The sequence below is a fragment of the Empidonax traillii genome, unplaced genomic scaffold (genome assembly GCF_003031625.1).
Source record: "Empidonax traillii isolate 1590-97213 ecotype Southwest subspecies unplaced genomic scaffold, ASM303162v1 scaffold2096:size38834, whole genome shotgun sequence".
Classification (NCBI taxonomy): domain Eukaryota; kingdom Metazoa; phylum Chordata; class Aves; order Passeriformes; family Tyrannidae; genus Empidonax; species Empidonax traillii.
Window position 1 is genome coordinate 20,583 of NW_020957289.1, and position 11,132 is coordinate 31,714.

Below are 11,132 nucleotides of genomic sequence, written 5' to 3' on the forward strand. Positions count from 1 at the left end.
AAAGGTCTAAACCACAGCACCAACTCCCCGTTTCCCTTCAGCCCCGCGGAGCGGTGGGGGGAGCAGGCTCGGGGGAGCTCGGGAGCAGCTTGTGCTTTTAAAGGCTCCTGTAAAGCCCACGGCAGCACCCCCATTTCTCCTGGATGGGGCTGGATGGGGCGAACGCTCCGGGACAGCCCCGCCAAGGGCTGTTGGGTGGGGGTTAAACCCCCAGCTGTGGGGGGTTTGTGCTCCCTGAGGAGCCGCTCCGGGGCTGCCTGATGGGGGTTAAACTCCCAGCTGTGTTAAACTCCCTGATGAGCCGCACCTGCCCCCGGTGCCGCCCCCCGGGGGTTAAAACCGGGATCGGGGGGGGTGCGGGGGGCTCTGGAAGGGCGGCTGCGCCCATGGATGGCTCTTCGGTGCTGGAGCGGTACCTGGAGAGCTGCAGCGGGCAGGTAAGGGAGGGGGAAGAAAGGAAAGGGCGGGATGGGGTGAAACAAACGACGAAGCAATCTGAAAAAAAAAAAACCAACTGCGTTGGCCGGGAATCGAACCCGGGTCAACTGCTTGGAAGGCAGCTATGCTCACCACTATACCACCAACGCGGCGCTGTGCGAGGAACCTGGCCCGACCATCAACTGCGTCATCTCCGCCTTCCAACGAACATTAACCGGGAAGTTTCGCCATCCCCCTTTCCCAGAGCTATCCCGGGAGCACGGAGAGCCTCTCTGGAGAGAAGGTCGCTCTTACCTGCTGCGAGAGGATGCTGCTTGCAAGGACCCCGTACTGGGGCGTGTGGCCCCTGAGGAGAGGGCAGGAGGCTTGGATCTCATGGTGCTGGTTTATAAATGTCTGCAAAAAACTTGTTCTTTTGGTATTTCAAGTGGTCCTGCTGATCTCAGGGGGTTGCAGAGACCGTGGGGTGAGAGACTAGGAAAGGGCTGGACTCCACAGCTGAGTGTCATCTTCATTCGGGGAATCCAACTTCTTTAGGTGCATCCTGTTTGTAAACTACTTTCCAGCTCAGAAAAAAAGGCTGTTTAAATCCAGAGACGTCCTCGTGGAAGTTGATAAAGCCTTCTGAGTGTGGCCTTATATAATAATATAACATATATAACGTGATGAGGTATAATCAGGGTTTTTTACCAATGCTACTGGGTTTTTTTACACTTCAGACTTGCTGGGATATATTTGATAACAGCAGATGTGTGATATCACTGCAGGGAGGGGGGGAAAAAAAAATCATCCAAGTCTGTTGCTTAAAGCAGCTGGGTTTGATTTACATGCACCTGAGTTGCAGGGGTTTCTGCACTGGAAGCGAAAATGGCTGTTTCCCCTCGAGCTGCCCCAAAGTGAGCGATCTCAGACGGGATCTGGGTGTGAAATCTCCTTCCCGGAGCTGCTGGGAGATGTCCAAAGCTGTGCAGTTGGTGGGGCCTTCAGTGGAGTTAATTAACCCGGAGTCTGTAGCAATAACCCCTGGCAGCCAGCCCAAAGCAAACATGGTCTTGTGCCCCCTTTCACAGCCTCTGAGCATCTGCCTGACAAGAAGGCAATATTCTCCCAGCACTTAACCCTGTAAGGGCTTTTCTTCACACCGCTTGGGCGGAGACCTGATGAAAACCTTTCTGCTTCTACCCACTCTATGCAGTTTGCTTTCTGTTGCTTCTTTTAAACTTGGTTTGCAGCTGTTTAATACTTCCACACTCACGTACCGCTCAGCTTCTCCATCAGCTTCTTTCTTTAAGCTATGCAGCAAACTGGAGGTATTTTTTTTTTGATTGCTATATTCATTCTTTGATGCCCCTTTAGTATGATGTGAGTAGTCTCACAGACTCACAGTGATGAGGGCTTTCTGTATCATCTTTTCTGCATCAGGGTTCGTACAAAAATTTGTACAAAATTTTTTTTGTTTGTACAAAATTTTCCCTGTAAGTTCCCAAATTTTAGTCCTATGGAATTCTTGCAGAGACTGTACCTTCCTTCTCCTACTGCTGCCTTGAAAACTATCTCTTTAAAATAGATGCATTTTCTGTTATTCCTTATTATATTCTTATTTGTAGCTATTAATACTGTCACTTGTATCTGACCTTAATTCTCAGACAGTGCTTTGGATCCTGTTTTCCAGAGGGTGTAGGAGCATCTGCTTACTCAGCAGCACTCTGCCCCACCTAATCTCCAGTGGGGCTCTGCATCTACAAGCCAGTTTTAGGAGCAGTTTTGGATGCAGGTGTTTGTAATCCTCTCAGAGCTGGACCTGATTGCATCTGTATCCAAGCTAGTGAGGGCTTTCTGGGAGGATTTGTCACTTAGTGGGAGTTTTCCAAGTGTCTACAGGCAAACGTAGACAAATTAGGAGCAGAGATCTCGCTGTGTGCGTGGCTGTGTTGCCAAGTGAGCTGAGTAGCAGAGAGCAGCACTAGCTCAGGGCTGGAGAGCACTGATCTGGAAATCCTGCTCAGAGGGATTCTCAGTGGAGTTCAGGGAGTTGCTGCCAACTCCAGGGCCTCAGTGGTCTTATGTGCCATTCCCTGTTCTGATTTCTGCTTGGACTTTTGGAGTCCTTTTGTCTCTCAAGCCCAAAAATGCCAAAATAAACACTTAACCCCTTGTATGGATTCCTCAGTCCCAGCTGTCACCTGCTGTGGGTGCTGGCAGAAACCACCTTTTTGGAAGAAGCTTCCCACCGAGCAGAGGTTTATGCCCTAATGGATGGGGAATAAATCCTTTCCTTAATCCATCAATGTGATGATTTTTTAAAACCGATTTTCATAATAAGGAGAGTATCAGTATGCAAGGGCTTGCTTGCAGGTGTGTTGTGTGCTTGATAGAGGGCAGGATGTTGTTGGTGCTGACTGTGTCTCCATTCAGTCAGCCTGGTGACCTCCAGCAGCTGAGGAATAAACTCTGCTGGCTCTGGGAGCTGCTGCCCTCTGTTGCACAAATCCAACGCTGACGCTGTCCCCCTGCTAGCAGGGAGAGGAAATGGCAGGAATGTACGGAATGGGAGGTAAAGGCAGCCAGAAAATGCCAGCTGTCTTCCTGGGAAAAAGTGGTGAGCGGTTATGTTGGTTGTGTGCATGACTGAGGTGTGGCGGTGGCTGTGAAGGGCAAAGTGCCAGCAGGCAGATTGTACCTGTAGTCACTGCTGAAGGTGCGTAGCATTTCTCAATTTGGGGTGTCACAGGCGTATTCCAGACCGCCTTTGAAGTGTGGTGGGAAAATGCATCTCTCCATTATAGAGGTTATCTGGATTTTTATATGTTGATAGAGAAGCAAAGGACACACCTTCAAGTCTTAAAACTGTTTGCTATAATTAACATATTGGGAGGGAAAATTATTGAATTGTCCTTATTGGAGATTAATCTTAATTTACTCTTGCTGTTAAATATTTTAATACAAGACCCTTAATGGCACTTTTTCTTAATTCAAGGATGACTTCTCAACTAGCCCTCACCTGTTCACTCCCATGAGCCCTTACGATGTAGAACTTCCAAGTCGAACAACCGCAGATGTGTTCGGTTCTCAGTTTAATCAGCCCGAAGAGCTTCACACAGACTTCTCCTCTGTGGACCTCAGCTTTCTCCCAGATGTCACCCAAGACAACCAGGAGCGAAGTCTACGTGAGGACGGCCATGAAATGCCAGAAGAGAGTGATGTGTCAGTGCCAAGAAACGAGGACAGCGGTGTCTTCACGGATGAAAGCAGCTTCTCGAATCCAGATGCGACTCAGCCATCTCCTGAAACACCCGGTGTGTCCCCTCATCTGAGTCCAATGACCCCTGTGACCCCAGTGTCATCTGCATCAGAAACCTCTGGCATAGTTCCTCAGCTACAGTGAGTTTATGTGTTATATACACAGCATATATCCTAGCCATGGGTTTGCTTGAGCTGCGAGGTACTGCTCCGATTTCTCACTTGGAGAACGTAGCAAATGTAGTTTGGTCGTCAATAAACCAAACCAAAAAAACTACACGGGCAGTCAGTCCTCTTGGGGGGAGAGGTGGAGCAAATGAACTGATGATATTGGACAAAAACGTGAAGATACTTGAAAAGGGGGATTTCTTCCAGCAAGGAGAAGGTGAAGGATGGCAGCAGACTCCGGAGATTTAGAGTTGTCAGTCTGCTTTTTCCAGAGGATAAATAGAACTGAGTGCAGAGGGTTGGGTGTGAGAAACACTTATCTTGTTAAAAGATCCTGTCCAGTCTAAGGTAGGGCAACTATGGGGTAGTTTATACCTACAGAAAATAACATACCCTTACCAGCCTTAAGTGCTGTAGTAACTCCAAACACTCACTAATGGTTCAGTCCAAATCTGCGAAACACTTCAGTGATGTAGCTTTTGGAAGACGCGCAGACTTAGAATTCAGGGGACCAATAATTTCATACCTCGTTAGATCTCCAAGTGCAATTTTGATATTGAATTACTTCAGTTTTGCCAAAAGTAGCTTAGTGCTCGAGTGGGGAAAGAAGCAGGAAATCACTTTGATGGCAATTATTAATTGGAGTGTGACTCCACATTAAGTCCATGTTGGGGTTTGGCTCTGCAGTTGCTGGCTTTTGGAGTAAGAAAATTCCTCTCTCCCTCCTCAGGAATATTGTGTCGACTGTCAACTTGGCTTGTAAGCTGGACCTCAAGAACATAGCTCTGCATGCCAGAAATGCAGAGTATAACCCAAAGGCAAGTCTTGAGGACTCAAAAAGCTTTACCCTCACCTCCTTTTCTCAGTGCTCATGGATTCTAATGGTCCTGTGACTGGCGTCTTAACTCCCCTGGTCCCAGGTGGGTGGAAAATAACTTCAGGGTGGTAAAGAAACACTGGTACAAAGCACATGCATGTTGTAATAGGCTTCAAAAGTGTCAGTTGTTGAAAGACTGACTAGAAATCCGTTCCCAGCTAAATTCCTGTGAGGCCTTCCTTTGAATTTTTAGAGGTTTGCTGCTGTGATCATGAGAATCAGAGAACCACGGACAACAGCCCTCATCTTCAGTTCAGGAAAAATGGTCTGCACAGGAGCAAAAAGGTATTTTTCTGGATTTTTTTTTTCCCCCCTTCTCTCTAAAGGTCTGTGTCTTGCAGCTATGCCTATATTCTGATGGAAAATGTTAGGGAATCTTATTTCAAATATCTAGCAAAGGGCTGTCAGAATTGCAAGAAAAAGTGAAGCACTGGTATTGAAAAATGTCTCACTTTCTCCATGGTGGCAGCTTAGTAATTCCTGAACCATGTGCTTCTGTCCCTGAATTCAGATTGAGCTGAGCAGACATCAGCAGAAAAGCTGCTAAAATGCCCAGGAATTGTTAAGGGGGTTATTTGCATTTCTCACTGACTTTTAAAGTGAGTTAGGACATAACTTGTGTCTGTCAAGTCTCTCTTCAGTGTCTGTGTTCACCGATCAACACATCTGCCTCTAGGGAAAATGGGAACTGGAGAGAAAAGCAAAGCTGGTTTCTGTGCTCTGAAGCTCTTTTCCTCCAGTTCAGCAGCTGCCTTGGTTTTTGTGTCCCAAAACTGTCAATGAGATAATGCATTAACTTACACTTAAGAGACCTCTTCTCCAAACCCTCCCACCATCCCAGCTAAGTGATTCTACCGGTGCCTGTAACTCTTGGATCAGCACCAAGAAGGTGTTTTAAGGAACTGAGAAAGAAACCTCTGAAGAGGGGAACTTCTGGGTGATGCAACATGACCAAAACAGACCACAGGAAAGTGATTGTCCAAGTGCCTCACCCCTTTTAGCTCCCTGCAGCAGTTTTGGAGATAGACTCTTGCAGTTTTGAGCAGTAAAGTATCTTTTCCTGGAGCACAGATTAGCACACTGATGGCTGTAAACTTGAGAGCAGAGGAAAGCACTAATCAGAGTTGATTCTTTTATTTTTTTTTTCCCCACCCCTCTGCTCTTCCCTCAGTGAGGAGCAATCCCGGCTGGCAGCCAGGAAATACGCACGGGTGGTGCAGAAACTCGGCTTCCCTGCCAAGTTCTTGGACTTCAAGATCCAGAATATGGTCGGGAGCTGTGACGTGAGGTTCCCCATCCGGCTGGAAGGCTTGGTTCTCACTCACCAGCAGTTCAGCAGGTACGTGGAAATCACTTACAAGCCTGTGCCGCTTGGAGCAGTGTCTGCAGCTCCTCGAGCCTGGTCCGTGCCCTCCCTCCACTGGGAACCTTTCAATAACCACCAGCCTAAAGTGAACCTGGGGCTGAGGGATGGGGCATGCTGTGCCTTCCAGGTGGGCTTGTTCAAAACTACTTATTGCCATCACCGAGGAAAGGATGAAGATCTCAGCACTGACAAAATCACGGTTGGATTGTCTTTTATTAGCACTGCATCTAATAGTTTGCATGTAATTTGGGAGCTAAATATATATATTGAAGATTCATGCTTGGCTGTCATCTCAGTTGTAGAAGATGCTTCCTTACAAGGGCTCTTTGCAGACTGGGAAGGATTTACTATGAGGGTGGGCAGGCCCTGGCACAGGTTGCCCGGAGAAGCTGTGGCTGCCCCTGGATCCCTGGAAGTGTCCAAGGCCAGGTTGGACGGGGCTTGGAGCAACCTGGGCTGGTGGAAGGTGTCCCTGCCCATGGCAGGTGGGTGGAATTAAGTGATCTTTAAGGTCCCCTCCAACCCAGACCAGCCTGTGATTCTGTGATTTGGGGACTGTTTGAAGGTTACAATAAAGTTTTCAATGCCATGGAAAATCAGGAGTGGCTCAGAAATCTTTAAAAGCAAGCATGATGATCTCCCCCCCAGCTCCAGCTGGGATTAGGAGGTTTCTCTTCAAGATGTCTAAAGCCCAACCTGCCTTTCTCTGAGTAGCTATCTAAAATCTGTGGGGTTAATTACTCTATTGTTAATACACTTAAGGAGCACTTTATTCATACAACACTGAAACAGCATTTGCATTTTACTAATCTCACCTGCCTGCTTTGAAACAGCTATGAACCTGAACTATTCCCTGGCCTCATTTATAGGATGGTCAAACCAAGGATAGTGCTGCTTATCTTTGTGTCTGGAAAAGTTGTACTGACTGGTAAGTGTATATTTGTATATATATGTGTCCATCTGTAGGCAAGTGCTACTTTGTCTTCTGAAAGAGCATTTAAACTGAACGTTAGCTAAAAATTAAATTAGTATTTTGCCACAGTAAAACCTCTTACTGAATTTTTAAATTAATGCCTACTGCTGCTTATCTGTGTTTTCTGCAGATAATATCAGTATTGTTGCTCTAGAATCTCCTATTGCTTCATGTGGAGTCTCAGATTTCCGTATTACTCGAGTATTTTTATTTTATTCAAAGCATGATGCCACATGTCAATGCCAACAGGATGCTGGCACGCTGTAACTACTCAGGCACTTAAACAGGAACCTCACAATGAGCAATTTAAAATTGCCTGGACAGGAAGCAAACTTCTTAAAACACTTCACTGACAACCATTTAGTAGGGATTATCAGAGGAAAGGGTGGAGATCTAAAAACTTGTTCCAGACTGCTTGGCAAAAACACTCGTGGGGCAACAGCCTTGCTGAGTTAAATGTGCTCAGGTACCTGTACCTCATCCCAGGCCAAAAAAAAAACAAAACAAAAAAAACAACCAACAGGTGAATTCCTGAGTTTCTAACATATTCTCTTTGTGAAGCTCACGAAAATGCTTCCAAAAGGTAAATGGTACTTGTTCCCAGAAGTTCCCCCTCCAATGTCCACCCCCTTCTTAGGCACAGAAAAATCAGAGTGGCTGGTTCCATTCCATTCAATTACTTGTGCCCAAGTGAGGACGTGAGGAAAGGGGTTTTAAACATTCAACCTGAGCGGGGCTTAATCCAACTTGTAGTTCATTTAAACGCAGTTTTCCTGTAGTTGATGATAGAGAAGTGTCAGTGGCAAGGAATGTTCCTGCCTACAGCAATGCAAGAGTTGGTAGTAAAGATTTGCTTGCAGTGCCACAGAAAAAGCTTTGGAATCACAGGTTGCCCTAACATAGCTTAATAAAAAGAATGACAACTCTTCTACTCCAGCTCTGAGAAGCAAACTGTGGATCAGCTTCCAGTATTGCATAAATGCCCCTTCACTTCTTGTTTCCACCCTTCCACCTACCTTTTCAACAGGCAGAGCTGTTAGTCGTGAGCAGGTAACACCTTGGTGGTTCAGTTGCTTTTTTTCCTCCTTCAAAGCCAATGTTTTTCACCTGTCAAGAGCAGAAAATTGCTGTTTTAGTTCCGCAGATTAAACAAAATTAACCTTAAAGCAAAGCAAGCTGGAAATTGTTCTTTGAGGCGGCAGAAATATGATAGAAATTCTTCCTTAAAACTAACAGTAATGTCTTTTTAAACCCCTGGGTTTCCTCACGGTTTGTGATCTTACCATATTTTCAATATTCTGTTAATTTTTGGTGTGGGTTTTTTGGTTTTTTTTGTTTTTTTTTTTTAATAATAAATGTCTTTTCAGGAGCAAAAGACCGTTCCGAAATCTACGAGGCGTTTGAGAACATCTACCCCATCCTAAAAGGTTTCCAGAAACCATCATAACATGGCTCATAAAGCAATTCAGAACAATGACTGGGTTTGTATTACTGTGCGTGGAACACCAGCCAAGGGTTTTCCTGGACCCAGTAGTGCAGTTGTGGGTCATTAGGCAAATGATGGATTTCTGAATGTTGTAAGTGCCGATGCCTTTCTGTAGTTTGTGGAATCTTCTTTTCTTTCTCCGGTATCTGTCTGCGATTCACTTGAGTTCTGGCAACTTCTGTCAAGGTGAAAGACTTGCCAAATGAATGTACTTTTAACAGAAGGCATACTAAGGTGGCATTTATAAGTATTTCGTAATAGAAACATTTCTCTTTGCCTGTTGAATGGGTGAATTGACCCTGCACTCCAAACTGGCTCTGTCAAAATCCTCAGCTCTGAGTGCATTGAAACCTTGCTCCTGCATTGTTTGTATTTTCATGTTTAACCTCAAAATATATTATTGTCCATAATACAGCTTACAAAATCCAGCATGAGTTTACTTCAGTGTTTAGAGGACGTGTCCTGAATCCCTCTGATCCTACTGGTTGGGTAAATTCTTGTGTGTGACGGGGTAGGATTTCCTTTTCCAGAGAAGACTTTCAAAGCCCTCGCTGCTGGACTATACCTAGAAAGGGTGTGGGTGGAGGGGTAACTAATTAAATTATCTAATTTGACATGACACAAATAAGATTTTTAACGGAATGGTACCCACTTGTATCACTAAAGTCCCCTCAAACGATGGGAAGTCTGCTTGGTGCAGACAAGAACATCTTAAAAATGGATTTGAGGAAAACACAAAAAGCCTTGGATGCTCAAGACTTCATTATCTGTATTATTTAACCAGAGCTCAGGCAATGGCATTACATAAAATTTGGTCATTTTGCGGGGTTTCTTGTACTTTTGTTTTATCTCCAAATGAACTCAAGCAGTTATTTTCAGAAGGTGTCCTGCTCAGAATGGCGATTTGAGTAAGAACAGTGCAAAAACTATCCCACGGTAGTTCTGGAACCTTCCACGGTTCCCTGGAAGCAAGTCAGAGCAGTTTGTCTTGCGTCCTCCCCTCTTTTCCTCCTGAAGATGTGATATCTGTTGGGAAACACCACTAGAGGTTGCTGTTAGATGACTTAAGTGCAACCCAGGCCAAAAGCTACCTTTGTCCTTGATGGAATTACACAATAAGGGCTATGGCTCAATACAGAACAGGGCCTTCCTGGGTTTAGTTTCTCTGTCACAAGTTTACTTCTGATTTGGTGAGGGTGTGACTGCATCTTCTGTGTCTGTTCTTTGTCTCTGACAAGTTCTTTTATAACTATATTTTTGCTTCTCTGGGAAAGAGTTTGAAAAACCTTGTGCACTTCCTCATGATAAACTGGTCTTAACTGTTATCAGCTTCTGTGTCACTGCTGAACTGGGGATTTCCACACTCAAATCTATTTTAAACATAGGCTTACTTTTCTGTTTGCTTTCTGACGCTGGAGACTTTCCACAGCTCTGGGCTGGACTTCCATCTGCGCTGCATTGTAACTTGACTTACAATAATATTGTGCAAGTGAAAACAACCTGGTTTTATTTGGATTCTGGGGGAAAAAAAAAAAAGGCTTATCTAAGATGAGCCTTCTTCAAGGAATCACATTTTACCCAAGAGCTTGCCACGTGTTTTCACTGGTAAAATTAGTGCTCTTTGCAAGCACGGATATAGCGCCTTTTCACTGAACTGCTGATTAACTTAATGTTTGCTGTGGTAACTCTTGTCTGCAAATCAACCTCCATAGTGCCGTTCCTGCTAGTGTTTGATAACACTTGGAAAGGGAAACAATACAGGCTGGGACTCTCTTTATTAATAAATAAATAAATAAATAAAAATTTAAAAATAATAATACACCCACAACAAACAAACAATAAAACAAACAAACAACCCCCCCCCCACAAAACCGAAAACCAAATCAAAACAAAAAAAACCCAAAACACCAAAAAATACAACCAGGGCATGTTTTGACATTAGTGTTGAAGCTCTTACTTGGAATATTGCTTGAAGCTATTCTGGCTTATGTGGGCTCTGTCACATATATGTTCCTGGAGTTTCCCATTTGATACAGAAGGGGGAATGACTTCACCCTGACAGAGGGAGCGTTAGACTGAATATGAGGAAGAAATTCTTCCCTGTGAGGGTGGGCAGGCCCTGGCACAGGTTGTCCAGAGAAGCTGTGGCTGCCCCATCCCTGGGAGTGTCCAAGGCCAGGCTGGACAGGGCTTGGAGCAACCTGGGCTAGTGGAAGGTGTCCCTGCCCATGGCAGGGGGTTGGAATTAGATGTTTTTTCAGGCCCCTTCCCACCCAAACCATTCCATGACATACGGACGCATGGAGCCACGCAGGGTCCCCACAGCGCTGTCAGGGACCGGCTGTGATGCAGATGAATGCGCGACGCCCCACCCGCTCCGCTTAGCAGGGCAGGGGCTCTTTTTATCCCTCCCGCCGAAGAAAAAGGGCGCAGTTTACGCCAAAAAAAAAAAAAAAAGCAGCGTTTTCTCCGCCGAGCTCGCCCCCCCCGGCTCTGCCTCCCCCGCTCCCCTCCCGCCGCCTCAGCGCCGCTCCCCACAATCCCCTGCCCGACAACAAGGGCCCCACGTGACGCGCGGCCCATC

At 45.8% G+C, this 11,132-nt stretch overlaps 1 protein-coding gene and 1 non-coding gene across 2 annotated transcripts; one reads left to right on the forward strand and one right to left on the reverse strand.

The window, feature by feature from the left end:
• Positions 1-386: 386 nt before the first annotated feature.
• Positions 387-8,509, forward strand: TBPL2 (TATA-box binding protein like 2). The gene is made up of 7 exons (XM_027909401.1): positions 387-437; positions 3,416-3,819; positions 4,577-4,664; positions 4,917-5,008; positions 5,895-6,062; positions 6,923-7,017; positions 8,430-8,509. The coding sequence occupies exons 1-7, from the start codon at positions 387-389 to the stop codon at positions 8,507-8,509; spliced, it is 978 nt and encodes a 325-aa protein (XP_027765202.1).
• Positions 516-587, reverse strand: TRNAG-UCC. Its single transcript has one exon. It is a non-coding gene; the product is annotated as a tRNA-Gly (tRNA).
• Positions 8,510-11,132: the final 2,623 nt, after the last annotated feature.

Bases quoted from the DNA above. Each gene is read 5' to 3' on its own strand.
- TBPL2 (XM_027909401.1), top strand. From the start codon at position 387: ATGGATGGCTCTTCGGTGCTGGAGCGGTACCTGGAGAGCTGCAGCGGG. The intron at 438-3,415 runs GTAAGGGAGGGG...TCTTAATTCAAG, and splicing joins TGGAGAGCTGCAGCGGGCAG to GATGACTTCTCAACTAGCCC. The intron at 3,820-4,576 runs GTGAGTTTATGT...CTCCCTCCTCAG, and splicing joins GGCATAGTTCCTCAGCTACA to GAATATTGTGTCGACTGTCA.